Source organism: Chrysemys picta, chromosome 11 (assembly GCF_011386835.1).
Source record: "Chrysemys picta bellii isolate R12L10 chromosome 11, ASM1138683v2, whole genome shotgun sequence".
NCBI lineage: Eukaryota > Metazoa > Chordata > Testudines > Emydidae > Chrysemys > Chrysemys picta.
In genome coordinates, this window is record NC_088801.1 from 21,383,609 (window position 1) to 21,407,356 (window position 23,748).

General features: G+C 39.2%; 1 protein-coding gene across 1 annotated transcript in view; it reads right to left on the minus strand.

Moving 5' to 3' along the window:
- Positions 1 to 23,748, minus strand: part of LRP1B (LDL receptor related protein 1B) — a 1,261,104-nt gene that overhangs the window by 464,230 nt on the left and 773,126 nt on the right. Inside the window, exons 21-24 of the mRNA XM_065561615.1 lie at positions 20,840 to 21,022; positions 13,681 to 13,725; positions 10,087 to 10,287; positions 6,061 to 6,306 (exon numbers count right to left, since the gene is read on the minus strand). Of these exons, the coding sequence (XP_065417687.1) occupies positions 6,061 to 6,306; positions 10,087 to 10,287; positions 13,681 to 13,725; positions 20,840 to 21,022 (675 nt within the window). The remainder of the gene's footprint in view (positions 1 to 6,060; positions 6,307 to 10,086; positions 10,288 to 13,680; positions 13,726 to 20,839; positions 21,023 to 23,748) is intronic.

Genomic DNA, 23,748 nt, shown 5'->3' on the forward strand with positions numbered 1-23,748 from the left:
GTAAGGAGTCAGTTAACAAAAATGTTTGGACTAACTTTTCTGTGCATTTCCTTATTTTCAACATTTGGTGGTATTTATTTGTTTTAAATTAAAGTATAACTTTCAAATGTTGTTGTTGTAGTTTTAATGCAATCTTTTTTTGAAAGCTGTTTTTCCTGAAATCACTGACATTTCCATCTTTAACACTATAAGAATTTTGCATATTAAAAAGATTAATGCTTATAACAGAAATAATTATAGTAGATTCAGTGTCATTTGGAAATAAGGCTAAGTATCCTTATAAAAAAGTTGCAACAGAGAGTAATGAAATGGTTCAAATATACAGAACCACTTGAACATGACATGTCAGAGATTCAGTCTTTGAGATTCTAGCATCTGCATACCTAAAGAGTGCCTGAATAAGAGAAGGTTAATTACCCTATGCAGTAACTGAGGTTCTTCCAGGAGTGCCCCTGTGGGTGCTCAACTTTAGGTGATAGTAGAGCAGTGCCACTTGGTGGAATGGAGGGCCGTCAGAAAGCAATCATGGTAGTTGATAAAACCATAAGTCCAAATAGAGCACCTGATGATGAGTGTTGCTCTGTGTGAGCATATGTGTGAACATATGAGCTAATTCCCAGGTTGTGGCTTTGCACAATGGGCACATTGTTGAGGAAGACTATCGAGGCAGAGAGTGCATGTGTTTTCAGTCCCCAATGGGGGTTGTAACTGTTGATGGTCATAGGTCAGTGCAGCTGGATATCCATTTAGACAACTTCTGTTTGAATAAGGCGTCCCCCCTTAGATAGTTCCGTGATGGAAAGAAATAACTTTGGTGACTTTCTGAAAGACTTTGTCCTCTCAATGTAAAATGCTAGTGCACTGTGGACATCCAGAGTATGAAGCATTGCTTCTTATTTATTCTCAAGGGGCTTGGGGTAGAACGATGGGAGATAGGTGGGTTGATTCAAATGGAATGAGGAAACTACTTTAGATAAGAATTTGGGATGTGGTTTTAGGGTAACTTTGTTTTTGAAAAATATTGTGAATGAAGGGGTGTGCCTTGGAGGCCCCCACTTCTCCTACTCGTTGGGTGGGAGAACAAAGCCACCTTCATCAAGAGGAAGAGAAGTGAACATGATGCTCATGATGGCTCAAAAGGACACTCAGTATGGCATCACAGCACCAGATTGAGTTCCCATAATGGAGTAGGGGCTTGTATTTTGGGGTAAAGGTTGTGAAGACGCTTGAGAAAGCGTTTAGTGGTTGGGTGGGTGAAGATCGAGAACTTGCTCACTTTGTGGTGGAATGCTGTGATTGCTACGAGGTGCACTCTGATCAAGCTCACTGAGAGACTCAATTTCTTAAGTTCAAATTCCATTGCTGACATATGGCCTAACAGTTAGAGGCAGATCCTGGCTGATGTCTGTGGGCTGGCTTGCATTATAATGATTAGGTTGACAAGAGGAGTAAATCTGTGAGTGGGCAGACAGGCTGTAGCCAGAGAGTTGAGGTAGGCCCTGATGAACTCCAGTATCGGCACAGGTGTGGACACTGATTTTTGTTGATTTATTTGTAGACCCAGCTGTGTGAAGAGAGCTAATGTCTTTGAAGTAGCTTCTAGTGCCTCTTCTCAAGTCTAGGCTTTGAATAAGCAATCATCCAGATAGGGGAATATATGACCCCTTGTCTGCTGAGGTGAGCCACTACCACAGTGAAGACTTTTGAGAATACCCGTGGAGCTGTGGACAAGTCAAAAGGGAGTACTTTGCATTGGAAATTATCTGTTCCCAGAACAAAATTGAGAAACTTCCTGTGTGAGGGAAGAATCATTATGAGGAATATTCATCCTGGAGGTCAAGGGCCTCGTTCTAGTGCTGGAATTATCATTGCTAGTGTGACCATCCTGAATCATTGAGTCTTCATGAATTTGTTGAGTCTTCTTAGGTTGAAAATGTGTCTCCGTCCTCCATTTTTTTCTGGGTTAAAAAATAATGGGAGCATAAACCCTTCCCTCTTGTTGTGCAGATTCTGGTTCTATTGCACCCAAGTGTATGAGATGGTTTACCTTCTGTCATAATAGGTGTTCATGAGAAAGGTCCCTGAGACGAATGGGGAGGCAGGGTGTGTAGGGGAGATCGAGGTAAATTGGGTGGAATAGCCAACCTGGTTGATTTCTATTGTCTAGATTGTCTGATGTGACATTTCACCATGCTGCATGGAATGGGGTCAGATGGTCTCTGGATGGATGGATGGATGGAGTTGGATCAGTCCAGCAATAGAAAGCGTGGGAGGTGTCTCTGCTCCTTGACCAAATTCTCAAAACTATTGTTTAGAGGGAGGTTGTTGGGATATTGAGGGCTGAGAAGGGAATGGTCTCCATCTTGTGGGTCTCTGCCTCCACCTTTGCGGGTAGTATTGTCTCTGAGGCTGGGTGTAGGGTGCAGATCTTGTTCTTTGTGCTGAGTAATACTTCCCATTTCTTCTTTTGTGTAGGCGTATATATGCCCAAGGATCTCAGTGTCATCCTGGAGTCCTTCAACTTGTCTAGGGACTCAGCTGTTTTTGTTGAGAACAGTTTGGGGCCTTTGAATGATATGCCCTCAACAGTAGATTGTACCTCTTCAGGAAAACCTGATAGAGGGAGCCAGAAAGCTTGTCACATGACTACGGCCATGAGAGCCTCATTTATTGGAAAAGCTATCTTGGAAGAGATTGAAGTATGGAGGATATCCAACAACTTATGTTGGGACTCCGCAACTTCTTCCAGAGGTATCTCCAATGAGTCTGTGACCCTCTTAAGCAGTTCTTGGAACTGTATAAAGTCATCCCCTGTCATGGGCAGTGGGGGTATGAATTGGCAGCTGATGGACTTACTGATCCGAGGTCTCATCCAGTTCCCTGATTGCTTCTTCTGGGGATTCAGAGGGTCCAAATACTAAGGATGATGGAGACTGCCTCGACTGCTCCTTGTGTGGACTCTGAGGCTTAGGGTAGTGTTGGTGGTACACTGCCCAGGGCTCTTAGTAGGACCAGTGTGGTAGGAATGGCATTGATGATGGCAACTCTACCATCCTTGAGTTTCAGGTCTTGGGTGGTATTGATGCTGTTCTAGTAGGCCCAGTCTGAGGGCTGTCTGCATAGGCAAGGAGTTATGGGAAGAGTAGATTTCCCTTGATCATCAGCCTCCTCCTCATTGCTGGATAAAGGAGGAGCTGACCTGGTTGGTGTTGTAAGTTGGCATAATACTGAGTGTACTGGAGTAATGTCGGTACCGAGGAGTGGGGATTCTGGTGCTGACGAGACCAAAAGTTCTTTATGCTGGAAAAACTGCTGCAGTATAGAGGGCATTGGTACTGAGGAGGCTGTTGATGGTGGTACCAATGCCTTTACCGCAGTAGTCAGTGCAGAGGGTTGTGCACTGTGCATTGTGGAGGCAAGAGGTGGTACTATAGATCGTAGCACTGCCGAGCTGCTCATTGCCACATGTCTAAGCAGCTGCTGCGGTACTGAGGCAGGGCTTGTAAGTTTCCTTTTTGTGCCTTTGTCTGAGCTCGTCCACCTAGAGTCTTTGGCTTGCATAGTATCTATGGAACTGGATGATCCTGCTGCCTCAGAGGTGGATGGTCTTGGTGAAGTTGGTACCGAGGAGGTCTTATGGGTCGGGGAATGCTTCTTTTTGGCAGCTTCTGGAGAAGGGGAGGTTGGAGACTGTTTTTTGTTTCCTTTTTGGAGGAGTGCTCCTTCCTCTGACAGAGAGATGGGTAACCTTTGTCAGATACCACTGTTGAAGACCAGGAGGGGTCCATGATCCCAGACTGGACACCACGTGCAGACTTCTCCATCAGGAGGAGTTTTAGATGTAAATTCCTTGCTTTCCTGGTACAAGCCTTCATATTATGGAAGTGGGAGCACTTTTGTGGGATGTGTGTCTCACCAAGCCAGTGGACACACTGTCCATCAGAAATCGGGATTGAAGACTGGCAAGTGAGGCAACGTTGAAAACCTGGGGAGCCAGCCATGCCCCTTTGAATAGGGTTTCTCCCATGAGGGATGGTAACTGTACTATATTAAGGGGTATACTAATAACTGAAATTTAAATTCCTAAGAGGAGAAAAATAAATAAATAAAGTAAGAAAGAGGTAGGGTAGTTAACTATTTAACTAACTAACTGGGTTCTAAAAACAAATACTCTAAAGATAAAAGTTAAGCTAAAGATAATACTGAGAGGCACTGCCCATTGCTCTATCTCAAGCCAATGGCGGTAGAGAAGGAACTGAAGGGGGGTTGGTTGCACAGCACCATGTAACCGCCAGAAGCAGCGCAAGATGGGAACAGTGCCTGTGTCCCCCAACCAGGCACTTTACTGAAATTCTCCAATTACAAGCACAAGGGTGCAGATTCTCCTAAAGTGGAGCACCCACAGGGACATTCCTTGGAAAAGAATATATATTCCTGATCCCAGTAGTAAATATCTTTAAATTGGTCAGTGGAATGGGGGGGAAAAGATTAAAAATGAATGCCTCAAAATGCTTTTTCCATTGTGGATGGAGCTCAGGGTGGTTTCTGTGTGATTTGAAAGGTGAGAGAAATGAACTGTATCTAATAGAAAAGGTAGCAGAAATTTAGAAAATGACCCAGAAAAATCGACTAAGAGTTAACAATGGGAATAATCTGGACTAAATCAAAGAGCTCAAATCAAATTCTACTTTGGAATAAGCAAACAAACTCCTACTGAATTTGAAGAAAACGCAATAAGAATTATCTAATCCAATGGGAGTTCCAAGGAACTCTTTGATTTGAGTTCTACTGAATACATTTTAATCTTAATTCATTATTTTAGAAGAACTAAAATCATTATTTTGATAAGGTGTAATTTGTACTTTGGCATGCTGTTAATTGGAACTAAATTGTGACTGCACCATAAATGTAAAGGAGATGTAATGAAATGTTTGAATTAGCTCAGCTACTGTCAAATTAGATGGTTTAGAATAGGCCATTTACAAAATATCTGAATTGGGTATTAATTAAATTATCTCAGGTGACTGATAATGTGATACGCAAGCTTTCATTTCTAGATCATTGGTTCAAAAACGGTCCATGACATGGATGTGAGAAAAAGGTGAACAACTGGAAGAATTTCTTAATGGTGAAATCTGATGAACTGTGAAACAGTGACCCAAAAGAATTGGTGAAGCACTATAGTTTGAGATATTTAAAATCAGAGTTGACAAAAATATTAGAAAAATAACTGTAAGGAACAATTCTCTAATGGCAGGTGGAAGCTCTAGGTCAGCAGTTCTTAACAAGGGGTATGCATACCCTTGAGGGTATGCAGAGGTCTTCCGGGGTACATCAACTCATCTAGATATTTGCCTACTTTTACAACAGGCTACATAAAAAACACTAGCAAAGTCAGTGCAAACTAAAATGTTATACGAAGACTTGTTTATGCTGCTCTAGATACTATATACAATGAAAGGTAAATATAAAATGTATATTCCAATCAATTTATTTTATAATTATACAGTAAAAATGAGAAAGTAAGCAACTTTTCAGTAAGTGACACTTCTGTAGTTTTATGTCTGATTTTGTAAGCAGGTAGGTTTTAAGTGAGGTGAAAGTTGGGGGATACAAGATAAGTCAAATTCCAGAAAGGGGTACATTAGTCTGGAGAGGCTGAGAACCACTGCTGTAGGTAACCCAGGAGCTTTCATTTAATATCCAAGCTCCTCTAGGCAGGGGCAGGGACTGTCTTTCTATATTTATATTGCACCTAGCAAACTGGGGTCCTTATTCTCCTGATTTGGGCCTCTGGGCACTACTTCAGTGCATATAATAAATAACGCAATTATAATATTATGATGATTCTATTCCCATGGAAGAGATGACACCATCCATTAAAAGTTATGGTCCTGACTCTCTCCTCTACCGAGGTCCAAAGTGGAAGGAAAGTGGATCTCAGATCCCAGGAGCTGACATTCAGTCAATCATTTAATCTTATTTTACTTGTTTTTACACTTCCTATTAGAAGGAATAAGGAACCCTATAATAGTGAAGAAGCCCTAAATCTCAGCTTACCAATACTAGTGCAACTTTCACCATCATTATTGATCTTCCAGCCTTCATAACAGGAGCACTTGACACTCTGTTTGTGCTGTTCACACAGTTGACTACACTTAAGATGTTTGGTACAGTAATCCACAATTTCACAGGTTTTGTTGTCTGGATTTAGATAAAGTCCTGGAGGGCAGGAACACACAATTCTTCTTCCAGGAACTACAGAACACTGGTGGCTACATCCACCATTGTTAAGCGAACATTCATCTGAAATAACAGGAAAAGAACATTAAGAATTGCAAACGATATCAGCTGTATTATATTATATTTCTTAAGAGCGTCTCAGTAATAAAAGAAATTAAAAACCTCTAGTAATCACAAACTGAATTTAAATCTGGCTGAACAACTATTTGTTTGGAATACTTATACAGAAAAGTAGTGCATTCAGTTTGCACACATCTGAGGTTGCATTATTGTTACAGGATAGCAAGTTTTTACCATTGTAGAACTACAATATAGATTATAAATTTTGACAGATTATCAAAGGTATTTTACCATTCACGCATTCACTTTGTATTTACTGGATGATACACTTCTTTTCTCATTTACTTAATGCTACCATTCTTTGGGCTTCTTGTTTACTATTCACGTATGCGTTTTTTATTTTTAATAATTGGAAAAAAGAACAACGGAATTTCCAGACAAAAGCTACATTAAGATAGGTCAGTTTATTTAAGGTTGACAGTATATTTCAGAGTAAAATACATTACAGGGATGTTGTAATTCTCTCCAAAATAAGCATTCAGTGTCCAAATTCTGCCCTGCAGTGACACCACGAGGAAAGGAGGGGGGGGGGGAACACTATGTGTCTAACCTAAGCTGGAACTACAAACACTAAAATGTGTTCATTGTAACTGTATAGCTATTGCATGGTGTTATTACAGGACAGAGTTAAGGTTTGTTTGGATGCCCTAACTGTACATTTCATATCTTCACATGTTTGGATTTTGTTTAAATTAGCTAAAGACTATTTAGCTCAGTGATATCCTTTTCTGTTCCTAACCAGTGTACACTAAATCCAAATAAGTCTTGGAATGCATTTAGTGTCTCAGCACACTTGGCTCTGTAAAAGTGCCTTATTCCTTCAGCAATCCGAGGCTTCAATTCCTTTTTCCTTCTGTTCCCTGAGTCTTCTGTGTCTTGAGGTTTCTTGTATTTCCTAAACCTATGCATGGAGGGTCTCTGGGATTAGGAGGCAAAGGGCATGCTTTTTCCCAACAGATTCGGAGTCTGCTCTCAGTTACATTTGTGCATCACTGTGGTGATTATAGTGGTGTCAAAGAAGCCAGTGTGAAAGGAAATTGAGGACCTAGTTCTCCATTTTATTTTATTTTTTTAAAGAATGCTGTGAAAACAAACACTAATGAACATTAAGGAGCTAGTCCTGCATTTCCTATAAGTACTAATGTCAATGTGAATTTTGGGAGTACAGGACAGGTGCACTAATGCATTTATTTACTGGAAGTTAGATTTTCTTCTGAATCTTCTAATTTATTCATGCCTCTTAGTTATTCTGATTCACATATATCTCTAAAACTGAATTTTACATCTGCACAAAAAAGTGTATACAATCCAGCAGTCCTTCTATAGAACAGTTTCCCTCGTGATTTTTTTAAAGCAGTTCCCTTTCTTCTTAGAGTCCTTTTATTTTTCCAGACTTCAAGGTTCTCAATGATGGGGAAAAAAAGGGGGGGAAATTAATTAAAATAATACTGATAGGCCAGGGTGCTGCCAATATCCTGCAATGCATATTAACACTTTAAAGCAACAGTCATAAATACCCTAATGCTAATTAGTAAATGAGTAGTAAACCGCTGTTGTCAAATAACTTATCATTATCTTCATCACAGAAAATCCCAAAGGAACAAGGCCTCTTTGCAGTCCCAATGCCACCCGGAACAATCTCTGCCTTGGTGCCTAAGGTGGTCTGGCTATGTTTATGTCAGTTATGTCTATCACTGGCAATCTTATCGCACCACCAAAGCTTGATCTCTGTAGTGGTATTCCTTGGTACATGATTCAGAATTTGTTGATCATCTGTTCTAATAATATGTCCATACCACGGAAGCTGCTGAAAATAGTGTTGATAGAGGTGGTTGCTGGGTTTGGCTTCAAATATCCTCATTTCTGTTCCTGTTGTGACACTTGATCTGGAACAGCAGATGATGATGATGATAATGAGAATCAAAAATGTAAAACCAGTGTTCTTTGGCCTTCCTCGGGATCCATGTTTTACTGCCATACAACAGAGTTGGTATAATTGTGGTTCTATAGATCCCCAGCTTTTTGGCAAGACATCACCACTGAGGCCACTGAAGCATGCCTGAAACCTGGCAGCAGCTGTTGCTATATGGGTGTCCACATCTTTCAAGCAACTTCTAGCATGGTCTATGATAATGCCCAAATATTTGACAGTTGCCACCTGCTCAATGTCCCGTCCAGACAAGTAAATAGTGAGTTGGCTGTATCTAGTGCTGGAGGCTGTTCGATGGAAATAGTCAGGGACTTAGTTTTATCCAGATTCATAAGGTCCAAAGTGTGTAGCTTCTTGCCCGATTAGATCAGCCATCAACCTCAGCAATTCACCAGACTGAGTCAACAACAGAGTGTCAACAGCATATTAGAGATCTCAAAGCAGAATGGTGTTCTGCTCAAAGCCACCGACAGCTGCCTCCTCAAGCTTACCAATCAACTAATTAATGCCAATATTGACCAATGATGGGGCAGAGTGCTGCCTTGCCAAACTCCCGTGGAGATAGGAAACCATGCCGTGAAACTGCCATTGACTCAAACACAGATTTCTATTCCATTCTGTCAATGACACTACCTTTCCAGATCCTACAAACTTCCTAGTTGCCTCATCAGATCCCCCAAACTTGCTCAATGCACTGAATCGAAGGCCTAACTGAAGTCTATAAAAAGTGCTATGCATGGTTTATTAAATTCAGCAATATGGTAAATATATGGTCCTGACTCTTATGTGATGTTCTGGCAGCATATATGGGCCCTAAAGAGGTAACTATTGGCTGGAGGTTAATGAAAGCATCATGTGCCTTGTCTCTCAAGCCAAAGAATCTTTACTAGAGCACATTTCCCATTAACAAGGAGTTGTACACCTGAGGATATAAAAACCTCTACTCCTGTAATCACCTCTCCTTTCCTACGTTTCAGCCCTTTCATTATTTATTATATATATTACAGTATTGCCTAGAAGCCCCAGTCACAGAGCAGGACATTATTATGCTGGGCACTGTACCAACACTGAACAAAAAGGCAGTCCCTGCCCCAAAAGTTTACACTCTAAGTAAAATATAAGAAAGAACAGATGGATACAAAAAGACTAATGGTGGAGTACACGGAAACAATGAGATAATATTGGACAGCATGATAGAATATGCTCTGTCAGAACAGTCCTCTTTTTACATTTCAGCTAAAGGATGAACACAGTGCATCTTAATAACATGCTATGGCAAATCTTCAGTACTGACTCAGAAGGAAGAATGACACCTTTGGAATAATAAAAAAACGCAAACTTGCAGCATACTAATGTGTTTCTGAAAAAAAAACAAAAAACCCTCCCATCTAAGTAGTGACCTAATTCAACAGTGGTTAAGTTTGTGTGGTCTAACAGTATTATAGGCACACTTAAGTACAGGTGTTCTTATATGTGTAAGAGATCTTTTCTACTGCTTATGGCTACAACCATGTACCTTGTAAGGGATGTTTTAAGAGGTTAAAAGATAGGTTCTCTAATCTAAGAACCTATGTTGTTCACCAGGCTTCATTTTGGAGAGGTTTGATACAATTTCAAGCACAACATGGACATTATAATAAAATGCACAAATTACTTGTCAGAAAATGTAAATACCCTGCTAAGATAAGATTCTTTAGAAAGGAAAGATGGGAACAGAAAATATCGAGTGGTATTAGGGAAACAAAATAATTTTGAATTCTTTATAGATGTGAGTGTGCCTAAAAATAAAATACCACAAAGGTCGCCTTCATCAGATCCATCAGGACAATCTCTTCTCCCATTACAGAGCTTCTCAGGCTGTAGGCAGATGGAGGTATCATTAGCACAAGGATATTTTGGTGGTCCACACATATAGCTCTCGCAATTATCCTCATCAGACTGATCGTCACAATCAATATCTCCATCACATAGCCACGCTTTGCTAATGCATCTCCCTTGGAGAAAAGAGACAAACACAAGAAATCAGACTGAAAATAAACATAGGAAAACCTTTAGCATTACAGAGAAATCTATTGCTGTGTTACATTTTAGCATTAATGATCTCTCTTTCTAAATTAACAGAAATGATCTAAACAAGCTCAGCTTTGTATTTTAAGTTATCTGCATCTAAATAGGCAGCCTTAATTTCTTGACCAATGTCAAACCTAATAGGTTCTATGTTCAATAAAACTGCATGCAGGCAACTATGCAACCTAAGTAAAATATACTGATTTACAGTTTTATAGGTTGCCCAAAATTGTTGCAATGTTTCTTCTCCTGCTTTCCTCCCCATTTTCTTTTCTCTCCATTCCCACCCACCCCTAGTAAAAGCAAGGTCCCAATCTGACACTGACAAACTAGTAGCTATCATGAACAAAAGTACTCTATTAATTATATACAATATGTTTCCATATAATGCCAAAGCAGTAATCATACTTTACATTTTAGCCAATGATTTTAGTTTATTATCCATGTATTGTGTGATGTTATGATTAATTAACATGTCATGATATATATAATCATTGTATGTTAAATAGAGTTAAATTGTAGGATTATAGAAGTATAACATTGATCAGTATTTAGATTGATAATTTATTATATATCTAAGTCAGAAAGGCTGAAACACAAGACCTGTAGGTTGAGGCCTTCCAGATTCTAGCTTACCTAGTTTAGGCTTTGGAGATAAGAAATGCTGACATAAGTTAGTGACCAAATAATAACCCAATGCCCTAAGATTATGGGAAAAGTGGTACCAAATGGTAATATTGTGAAAAATTAGCTGGAAGATTAATTTTAAATAATAAAAATGCTGTAGAGGTACATCTGTTTCCAACATGTGCCTTAACACAGGATACAAGTTGTGCGTCAAGGCTAATGAGAATAAAGAGAACCTATACAACCTATAGCATTTGGGATCCCTTACGTTTCTAGGGGACACAGACCAATAAGGGAAAAAAGAGGGTTGACACTTCCATGTGAAGAACATAGGTATAGACAGAATCACATTATAAAAAAGGGGGTGTCCAAAGCAGGAAAATTGAGCTTCCTATGGGAGAACTCCAGCAGGAACCATCCCTGTACTGATGGTCAATCCACAAGAGAACCATCAGACTCTAACACTATCTAGGAGGATGAGAATATGTCTGTAGCTGTAACTGGATGGATCTATCAAGGAGTTGTAGATGCTGTGACATTCATAAGTTTGTTGGTAACTGTAATAAAAATGATAAAAGATAGTAAACCTTGTTCTCATGATTGTATGTTACTGGCCTATGGTTTCATGTGTTCCTATGAGCTCTAGATCTATGGCAAGCAGAGAGAACTCTGCTGAACTTGAGACTATAGCTGCCTGAGCCGAACCCTCGATGGGGTAACATCACTAAAATTAACTTTAAATAAAAATAAAAGCTACAAAATGAAACATTTCTAGCAGATGAAACACTTTCACAATGTTTTAAATAGGCAATGCCCAACTCATTTCCTGCATTGGAAATAACTATACAAGGAAAAATATTACTCCAGTTTATGCTACACCTCTATGTTAGAAATGTTACAGTTGCAGCATTGTCTACTGATAGAGATAGGGTTTGTAACCTCTCAGAAGTATATGGGTGTGGAAGTGGAGTCACTTGGGGTAAAAACCCATATCTATACAAATCCATCCCAAAACAGATTCCCCACAGTTGGTCACACACACTGACAATTGCCATCAAGCTCTGATGCCACTGTCTCCAACTATTCATCAGCACATTTCAATCTCCTTTTAATGGTGTCTATGCTAGTTAGACAAGCATTAAAACTGGTAATGTGCTTTAGAATTTTAGTTCTTTATTGAGACAATGCCACCATCCCAGGTTCCTCCTTCTTTCTGCCAGGAAACTCCTCTCCCTCTATCCCCACCACAGGACATGGATTAGTCATGCAGAGGGACTCGCAGAGGTGATCGGAGAGGGGAGCAGGTGCCTCCCACCTCTGGCCCCCAATATTTTAAATACGTCTCATTATCAGTTTGTATTTTCAGATAAAATATTTTTTAACAGTCAAAAGTTTTAACAACGTAAGTGTAACAGAGCACTGGTCTGCAAGGGCAGGCAGAACATCTGTTATAGGGACGTAGCTCCTTTAAGGCTGCTCATTGTTGGGAGTTGTAGTCTTCAGAAAGGGCACATAATAGAAATGGGTCAACTGACTAAATATCATGGGACTACCTGTTGGAAGCTATATAAAGAAATACTCCTGGCTCAATCTCAAGAAGATAAGGCTTGAGACAATCTCCCTGGGGATGTGGCAAGAGGCCCACTCAATAATCAGGAAAGGTTACCAGAGAGAAGGTTATGGCCTCTCCTCCCAGTTTGCTGAAAACTAGAATGGCCTTTGATGGCTGGGATCAAGTGTTTTGCTCATTTTAAATCCTTTTGTGATAATAAAGCTGGCCTTGGGTAAAGGACTTTGGATTGAACTGAAGTTTGGCCATTATTTTACCTTCCTTGGTGTTTTTCTGCTCATCAACTTACAGCACAGTACTGTATGAATGTGTACCATACTGTATATTAGGCAGAGGCAAACTACTTCAGGTGATATAAGAACAAATTCATACTTTCACTTAAAAATTGGATTATCCTAAATCTGATATTTCTTGAGGTTTGAAAATAATTGAGCTCATGTTTTTTCTCTGATCTTCCGGGTTTTTGCCAAGACCACAACCATAAATAGTGAAATATAATGAGAGTTAGTTTTATGATTAAGGCACCAGACTGGGATTCAGGAGTTCTGGCTTCAATTTCCAGCTTTGCTACAGACATCCTGGGTGACCTTGTGCAAATGGTAAAAGATCCACCATTTAAATGTTATGAAACTACACATAAAGCACTCATGAACATCCTATATTAAATAGGAATAACCCCAAAATATTAAAATACCTATACCTTTAAGCAATTTAACATTTACGCTTACCAATCCTGAATTACACATAAAAGAGCATGGCAAAGGGTACATGATCAAGGTGATATTTCACTGTGGGGTAGCAGTATAGAGTACAAAGAATTAGGAGTTGGATCTTGAAGATGCTGAGCACTTTTGAAAGGTGCTGAGCCCCCAATTCCTATTGATTTTAATGGAAGTTCAGGGTGCTGAGCACCTCATAGCAATGCTCGGCATCTTCTAATATGGAGGCCAAAGCACAACCATCATTCCACTGACAATAAAGGGAGCTGTAATCCTTATTCCTTCCAAACTGAAAACAATGAACAACTTTGTTTCTACCTACTCACTTACAGTTACACAAGTAAATAATAAATAAGATAGAGCAACCAGGAAACAAAGTTGTATGCATAAACTTAAATACGTACATTCAATCAAAAGTGCTTCTAGAGAACTTCCATCTTCATCTTTACCTTGAAAAGAACACTGGAATTTAAATACCATCACAAAGACAGCAGCAGCAAAGAAAATAATGGAAAATATTTGTGCCATGCAAATTGGCCATATCCCAAAGTAAATTGATGTGGATTCCAGTATAGCGTCTAACCTCTACTTCAATCTGTTTTATAGATACAACCGCTTACAGAACAAATCTGTTTACTTTAACATGAAAAGAAGATATATTCTATAACACAGGATTCCTCTTCAACTGTGATAGGTTTGACATATCTTATTAAATAAAAGAATATTCTTATGTGAACAAATTAATTTTGTCCAGATTTAAATGAGCACATAATGAAGTATTTATTCCTATATTGATGTCATTATTTCAAATTATTGCCCTTGCATGAAACATACATTTTTTATTTTCCAGACACCTTTTCTAGTATAAGAGCTGCATCAATTTATATGCATATATCTATTGTTTTCCATATCTCTTATACACATGAAGATAGATGTATTGTCTGTAATGTACTCAATAAAAAACTCTCAAATAATAGGCATAGGTATGTGGGAAAGCTTGATCCAAATGCATTCCCTAATGGTTTTGATTGTCTATGAGAATTAGCAATCCTAAACAGAAACTTAACATTTACATATTGTTCAGTCTATCAGTATGGAGAGCATAGGAAGCCTTTGGCTGTATTGTCTACTGAACTGCAAGACTAGAAGAAAACTGTTGTATCTAAAACACTGGTGTCCTCCCATTCTGCACTGGAGTTTCCCACTGAAATTAGGGAGTGTTTTCTCCCCCAACTTCTTCAGGAGCAGGCTTTAATCAATGACTGCACTGGGTCATCTTCTTTGTTTGTTTCAATACAGTCATTTTAAGCTACGTCATTTCAAGGAGGGTGGGAGGAGAAAGCAATATTGTTATTTAAAGGTTTTCTCAAAAGTAATAATTTGTTTACAGACATCAAGTGCGTGTCTTGGCTATTACAGCAGGAGAGTCCATTTCAATTCCCAAATGGGATAACTATTATTGCAGATCACAGAAAGAACAATGTGTTCTATATCACCATTTAAAAGATTGTGCCCCAGTCTGACTGGGGTGTTTGGATGCTTGTAGTACTGTAGTATAAATAATAATTACACACAAATATATATATTAAAAATGTTATGGTTGAGAAGTTAGGAAATGCCAGAATTAAGGTTGCCCGGTCAACTTTACTTCAGCCTCATTTAATCACATCATCACATACTATTTTTCTCCCCAATGTTTCAAGTTGGGTACTCAAAGGAAATTACCATTAAGAGCCAGCAGCACTTGACTTTGTAATGTTGACATTTTTTTAACTTAAAAAAAAAGCCAACAGAAAAAAAATGGTGTGAAACCATATTGAGACACACATGGGTCATTAGCAGGGTGGGTATTTTTAGGCCATCTGCACAGACCTCTGCCACTTAAGCTAACAGCGCAACTGATAGCAGTAGTAGGCTGTTATTCTCTATGTGGATCAGCCACTAGAAAGGGATGAAACACACTCTTTGGAAGTGAATTTCCTAGATATTTACTAACTCTCAGAGGAACATTGAAATTCAGCAACTTAGGGCTCAATTCCTGGTTGTGGAAAGGATTGCTCTAATGGTCACAGACCTCTGCCCCCATCCCTCCAACTTGTCCTTGTCCCATTAGTAGCATTTTCCCAACTCTCATCCCTGATTCCTCACCCCAGTATTCTCCCAACCCCCGCCTAGCACTGTCCTAGGCCCAGTCTCCTTGCCAGTGTCTTCCTTCAGGCTCCAACCTCAGTTCCCACATTACCAGTCTCCTCTCTACCTCTGAAGCTCCTTACCCAGCCAGTCCAGTCTCCCAGCTGTCCCCATTTCTACCTCCCAGTGCCAGTATCTTTGCCCAGGCAGTTCCTGTCTCACCCACTGAAGTACCTGTCCCAACCTATTCTCTCTGCTGCCCCTTCCTCCCCACATCCAGCTCTTGTCTCCTCTGCATTCTGATCAGGATGCTTTCGCTCTCTCTCGCTCTCCTCATATTATATATAATGGCATCAAGAGCGACAGTGTTCCTGCTATCAGTTCATGTGCCAGACACTACAGCATTTGGGAGAAGCTATTGAAGGGAAAGTCCTGCTCAGCCCCTGAGGTATAATATGCCTTGTATAAACAATAGATAGTTTGGATGAATTTCAACAAGGAAAGCAAAAGGCATGATGATAAATGAAAGACTAGTAAAGCTTACATTTGAAATAAATGGATGACCTGTGAAAGTTTGGGAAATATATGCCCCCAAAGTGATTTTTTTAAGTTTAGAGGTCTACAAGGTGATTAACTAAGAAGAAAACTGAAGGGGAAAAACCCAGAGAAAACAATAGCACTTCTAAATGGGATATTTGTGTTTTAAGACTACTGGATGTTTTTTTTTAAAGGGTATATACCTGCATGACCAGTAACAACAGGCCTTATCCTGTTCCCAAAGTCAATGCCAAAAATCCCTTACGATCATTGGCAGCAGGATTGAAACCAACACTCTGAAACAGTTACATATGTTAAGTGAGAGCATTCAAATGCCATGATTCATAATGTAAACTGCTCAGATCCCATCCTGGGTACAGCACTATAAAAATGGCTAAATACATAAGGTAGGATGACAAATGTTGCACTGAGGAAATTACACACTATTAGAGACAGGAACTGGATTTGATGGACCAGTGATCTGATCTGGCATGGAATGTCTTATGCTTCCTCTATTAGTACAGTAACTCCTCGCTTAACATTGTAGTTATGTTCCTGAAAAAATGCGACTTCAAGAGAAATAATGTTAAGCGAATCCCATTTCCCAATAAGAATTAATGTTTATATGGGGGTTAGGTTCCAGGGAATTTTTTTTTTTCACCAGACAAAAGACTATATTATATATGTGTATACACAGTATAAGTTTTAAACAAACAATTTAATACTGTACACAGCAATGATGATTGTGAAGTTTGGTTGAGATGGTGGAGTCAGCAGGTGGGATATTTCCCAGGGAATGCCTTGCTGCTAAATGAACTAGAACTTGACTGAGCCCTCAAGGGTTAACACATTGTTGTTAATGTAGCCTCATACTCTACGAGGCAGCATGAATGGAGGGAGGGGAGACAGCATGGCAGACAGAAACAGAGACACACATCCTGTGTGTGTGAGAGAGAGACACGCACATTTCCCCTTTAAGTATGCTGAACCACTCTAAGTAGATTGCCTTTTTAAGTAGGCCAGGAAGTTGAGACAGCAGCTGCTGCCAGCATGCTCCCTCCGTCCTGAGCCCTGTCACTCCACCCCCCCCCCCCCCGCTCTATGGAAATGTGGTAAGCAGGGGCAGGAGCAGAGGGGAGGAGGACACCCTGATATGAGCCCTCCTGTCTTTCCTCCCCCCGCCCTCATCCCCCGCACAGCAAGCAGGAGACTCCCAGAAACAGCTCCAAGGCAGAGGGCAGGTGCAGCACATGGAAATGGGGGGGAGGGATAGCTGAACTGCTGGCAATTGCTAGCCTGCTGGGCAGCTGCCGCACAGGAAACTTAGGGGAGCAGGGAGCTGATGGGGGGCTGCCGGTCCACCCTGGTTCCAAGCCCACACCAGCTAGCTCCAATGGGCTGCTCTTTCTGCAAGCAGTGGCCAAAGCAGGCAGCTGCCAAACAACGTTATAAGACAGCATTGTGCAACTTTAAATGAAAATATTCTCTAACTGATCAGCAACGTAACAATGAAACAACATTAACCTGGACGACTAAGTGAGGAGTTACTGTATCTCCCTTTTTAACCTCATTTTGAGATGTAACAACTAAAGTTTCCAATAACAAATATCAGTTTTTATTTATTTCACATAGTTGTATTCCTTATTAAAGTAGTCACTAAGAGCAACATTTTAATTATTTTGTTGAGATGACATACTGGTAATTAACTTTTTTAAAAATACATTTAAGATCTAATTTCTGTACATAGTTCAAAAACCCAAATGGCGGTAAATTTGAACACATTTCAAAGAAAACCTAAGAGGGATTACATATCAATCTGAATCTCTGCCCAACATTATGCTGCAGCTCCAGATTAAATATAATCCAGTATCTATACAACATTAAAAATGCTTTTGAATGGGGTTGGATGTGAACAGACTATTACACTACCCCTATTCAGATGTTACAAATATCTTAAAGACTGGATATTAAAATGCTAATTAAAATATCTATTTGCTAACTATCTCTGGGTTTATCATTTGCTTTAAAGATATATTATATTCCCAAATTAAGAAAACTTGTAATAGCAGCTTTGAAATGGATTCCATAAAGATAGATACAATGATGATTTACTTCTTTAATTGGACTATTCCTGAGAAAAATGCTCTATGTCAGGTTTTGTTTTGTTTCAAAGTACCTTTAAACATTAGATAAATGACAAACATGCTTTAACAATTCAGCTATATTATTGCTTAAATAAATTTATATAATCATAAAGTACCCTCTTAGGTAGCAAAAAGATGTGCAAAATTTATTGTAAGGGCTCTATAAGTTGTAAATCAACATGTTTTAATAACATGCTTTAATGGTTATATTAACCAGTGAGGTTGCATCTTTCTTTAGAAAATAACTGAAATTCAAATAGAAAAGTTTATTTAAATCATGATTTAAAATGGTCTTGATTTAAATCAATCCACCCTGATTTTAATATGTTTTCCTTACATGCTATAGTTTCAATTCTGTGTCACTGTCAATCTATTTTCCTTATTCTATTTTCCAAAATTTGCATGTAGTTACTCAGATGGGAAATGCAAGCAAAAGCATGGACTGTGAACTAGAATTACATTTAACTTTTTACTCTGATGCACACACACACACACACACACACACACACACACACACCACATTCATCTGTTTAATACACTTGCTGCTTATGTAATCTTGAAAGCCATTAATTTTATACCATGACTAAAAATAAGCCAAAGAAAGCAGCTTTCTCCTGGCAAGCATCAGCTCTGCACTACTAGACAAAAAGTATGTACTGTATTATTATTTGTAGTATTTTAGAGCTAATGGAAGAGTCATACCTCAAACACCCTTCTAAATTCCCTAGTGGATATCCATGTATTGGAATCAAGCTACTTAGGAAGCTCTTACTTCCCTGAGGCAAATCTTTGGAGGTTCCCCTAGCACTATGAATAATCCACTTAAATTGGCTGAACTGCCTCTTTATTGTTGCTTGTTTGAAGACTTTACAGTCACATTAGTATGATTAAGCTTTAGTCAGGAATTTCACAGTAAAACACCTATTTATGGAGTTTATAATTTGGTCAGAAGTAGTAGTTCCAGGATAAAATAATTTACATTACTGTATGTGGTATTATGTCACATAGAAAAAAAGTGAAGAAATGTAGCACCTTTTCTGTCAAATACAAACCATGACTGTATTGTTCCTTCTCCTGCCTAAAGCTTACTGCCCCCCAAAATCCTTCCCCCCATGAGATCTTTTTAAACCTCTGCTTTATCATCTCTGTCTCACTGTCCTGTTTGGGAATTTTCCACTCTCCACTTCACCAGCCCTGTGCAGGGTCACACAGGTTTTCTAACTCTGGAACCATCCTGAGCATACCTATTGTACAGTCAGAGCAGAGCTGTTAAATTTAATGACCTTTCATTGTCCCTAGACTGATGGTTACTGTGCTAAAGGCAATGTTAGCAAATGGTGAATTCCAAATTCACAGTATTTTATAATAACTTCATACACATCATCTAGAATTCATAAATTGTACAGACTCCCAAATCAGTTACATCATACCCACAGATTAAAAGATGTAAAGTCACTGTGAATTACTGTATAACTTTTGTTATTGTTTAAAATGCCTTCTTGTAAAATGGAAGTGCCTGCCAGCAATGGGCTCAAATACCACTTACAGCCTTGTCTGCTTTCAGCATTTTATTTAACATGCTTAATTGTGGCCAGCAGGCATGTTTAATACATGTTGCATCTCTCAACACCCCATGGCCATGTAGTTTCCACAGTGTTTTCTTGCTCACAGCATTTTAATCTTTTATTCAGAGCATTTAATTGGTAGCAACAGAAGTAATAAAATATCTCAATTAAGCTATTTCAATAGCATGTTAACATTTCAAAACAGACACAGTGCTGTGGGAAAAGATACCGAAACCTATAATCAGTTTCTTTGAGTGGAATGGCGGACTATGTTATTCCCAGTCCTCCATTTCCAACATAACCGAACAGTTCTGTGCCTAATAATAAGCATATACTCCACTTAATCATAGCCTATTCTTCTCTGCCAATTCAATCAATATATCTGAGATCAGTCCCCAGAAACCATAGTTAAAACAGACTAGCAGATTTAGTAACCAAAAAAACATAATAAATAAATAAATCATCCTCTGGAACAGTAACACAGATAGTTAAGGATTAAAGATCTGCTAAAAAAGAATGAAAATGCTAGGCGCAGTGCTGAGTAATGCAAAGTATGCAGGCACATCAGTCCCCCCCACAGGAGCACATCCTACCTCTGAGATACCCCTTAAGACACAATTCCTCTGTTGCTCCTCATTGGGCTGAGGGCAGTAGGTTACTATAGCCCCTAACAGGATGAAGTAATAATTCTTCCTGAGTAACCAGCCAGCAATGCTGCATGGAACAAGGAGAGTGATGAACGTGTGAGCCACTGCTCTGACCCTCCGCACCCAGTTCCTTAGAAGGAAGAGCATCTTAGGCACAGTCCCATCTTTCTCCACAGTGCCCAAAGTCATTATCTAGGCAGCACTAATGGAGCCATGCAGGGAAGTGTGTTGAGGCCTTTAACAGAACTACTCACATACTTAAGCACTTGAATGTCTCTGCAGGATTGATGCTTTTCTGTGTACGTTGTAGCCCTTTCGTGAGCCCTTCACCATTTAGTTTTGTTTGTTGATTTTAGTTTTGTTGGTTTGAACTTCTTAAATTGTAACTTCTTCAGAACAGGGACGGTGTATTCCTACTATATATGTCTGTATAGCATGTAGCACATTGTGGACACTACTGTTGTACAAATAATAAAGTTTTATTTTAAATGGCCTTGAGAAAGACAAACAATTGAATCAGAGCAAACAATAATAATGTACCTGTATTCTTGCAGGAAAACTTGGTTCTCTCATCACACAAGCGTATAGTTCCATTACAGCCCTTTTCATCGCTGCCATCTTCACAATCCTTTTCTCCATCGCAACGCCACAACACAGGAACACAATTCCCATCAGGGTTACACTGAAATTCTCTCTCATTGCATCCTCCAGGAGAGGGAGTTTCTTAGATAAAATAATCAAGAGACAAGATTAACTATATTGAATAGCTTGTTCATAACGTTTGTTTTTTTCTACCACCAGGTATATATGAAGAAACTAGTTTATATAAACACAGCAGTACAGCTGTTTCATTTGCTCAGTTAAATTTGGCAATTTGTGCAGAATAACAGGAACAGCCAGTGTTGTTGTTTTTTAACTGAAACAAACATCTCCTCTATCACACCGTATACCTAAAGAAAAAGTTACACCTATTGTCAGAGAAATACAGAGTGCATATATAGCCAGCAATTTAATTAAAACAAATAAAGTTACTGAGTCTGTGAAATATGTTATGAGCATGGACCACAAGTTTGTAAAATGAGTCTGTACAGACCATGAGCTTTAGGGCTTTGGTTGATTCTTTCATTTCTAAACTGTTTCATCGCACAGTAAATGGTTAGGGAAATCAGCTTTACAGTAATCAGGGGAATGAAGGCCAAGATATCCAGATGCATCTAGTGATTCTGGGTGACTTAATTTTTGGACTCCAATACCAGAGGCTCCCAAAATATCACTACTCACTTTTGAAAATCTTGGCTGAAACGTTGAAAAAAAATATGGAAATTGTTCAATTAGAGAAAGTTTACAATATGGAAGCCTGAATTCAGAGCCCAAGAAGAGGACGCATTTTAAGTACATTTAAATGTAATAAGAAAGTTTGCAGGCATTTATTTTCAATTGGTTTTCAGGAGGAACGGGCCAGATCTCTGGTCATAGTTAAGTCCCCTTTGCACAGCTAGAGCTGCCCAAAGGGGATTTAAAGCTGCTTTAACGAGAAAGATGAGAATTCTTCTGCAGCTCAGTGAAATCCTCTGCTTGCAAGCTGATATATCTAGTTTTATACACTCACTTTTAATCTTGCACTGGCCTAGTAGATGTTCTGCTAGAAACGGCATTGAAAAACAATGTGATTTGACATAGCTGGACAAGCAGAATGGTCCCTGGGCGATGCTTACAGTTGGCACAAGTTAGAACAGCCATGCAACTGCTCTAATATGGGCCAGTTCAGCCCTCAGCTGCCTCCAAAGATTTTGAACGTACAAAAGGTGACAGTTATCTTGGCCTTTCCCCACTCAGCTATGCTGAACATGAGCTCTGTATAGTTGAGGATTCAGACCTATATGTATTGAAGCACAGTAATTATGTGATAAGACTTCATTTGGATTAGCCACATGCTTAACATTAAGCATATGTGTGTTTCCAAGATTGGAGCCTTATTTTACATTTTTGGATTCCTCACCTGTACTCTGCTAACCTAATCATCACCACCGAGATTATTTATAGTATTCCAAACCTCTGAACCGTATGAAGGCATATTTTAAAGTCATGTCCTGAAAAGTCCTGCATTCGCGATTTACACTGAAAAGTATAATTTGAACATTTTTTACCAGCATTTGTCCACAGCCACAGTCAATTTTATAAAACATTTATTTTCCTTGTTTGGATGACAGTAAAAGTCCTGGACTTCTTTGTAATATAGTAAGTTATCTTTTTGATTAATCTCTTTCTTTGCAGTCTCTCTGTCTTACAAGGGTGAAAAATTGGGACAGGGGGTGGGGGGTAATTGGCACCTACATAAAACATAGTCCCAAATATCGCAACTGTCCCTATAAAATCGAGACATCTGGTCACCCAAGTCCTACAACTCATGAGGAAGATGCTGCAGTGAAGAAACTTGTTCATTTTGTTTAAACAGTGAAGAAACTTCAAGGCTGCCTAAGGATGTTCTACCAATAATAAGTAATAATAATAAATTAATAATTAATAATAATATAAACTCTGCTGTTGCAGGGTCCTGCCAACTAAATTGCTCCCAGGTGACTTTGAAGTTTTATACTGTTATTCTGTGATGTTACTTTGAGGCACTTTCAGGCTGCCCTCACTCAAAGCAGTGGTATCATAGAGCTTCAAAGTAATGTCGGAGCAATGGTTGGGGGTTTATAGCAAAGTGCCAGGAGCACAACTCACAATCACTGCACTGTCTTTAGGCACAAACCAGCATACTGGGAGCTCCTCTTTGCAGTCCCGAGACAAAAGCCATTGCCAACACATTTGAAAAAGTTATACGAGTAGTTTCCATGTTACATAATATTAAGATTCTCCATAAAGTAAAGGTTTAGTTAAAAAAAATAATTCTCTATATTGTTGTGAGTTAAGAACAAAGCAGCAGCATTAAGTTAAAACTTCTGGATTTCTCTTGTTTGTGTCACTTTTTTTTTTTAAGATATAGGAACCCAAACCATCCTATTGAAACTCTCACATAATGGGGGGCCCTCTGCATTCAGATCTAACTTACTCTGGGTACAAGGAAGAGAGTTAGCTTTCTTCCCATTCCTGGGACCCCAGAAGGGCTATCCACAATGTCTCATTCACATAGAAAGAGGAGATAAAGGACTTTTCACTCTAGCCCAAGAAGGTGAGTGGATCCAGAGGAGAAGACATCCTTATCTCCAGTGATAGCTATTCTATGATTTTATCACAAGTTTTTCAATACTTATTTTTCTTTTTTAAACAGGCCTCATGAATTTCTGATTTCTGCATTCAAACTTATGAAGTTTTACCTTATCCAAAATGGCCACCATCTCCCATTACTGTCAATAGGACAGGCTCCCCTCAGCAAGATGGTCACCATGTGATTTTAATCTTTGTAGATGAAAATGAGGCTGCCCGCTGCAAAGAGGGACACCATG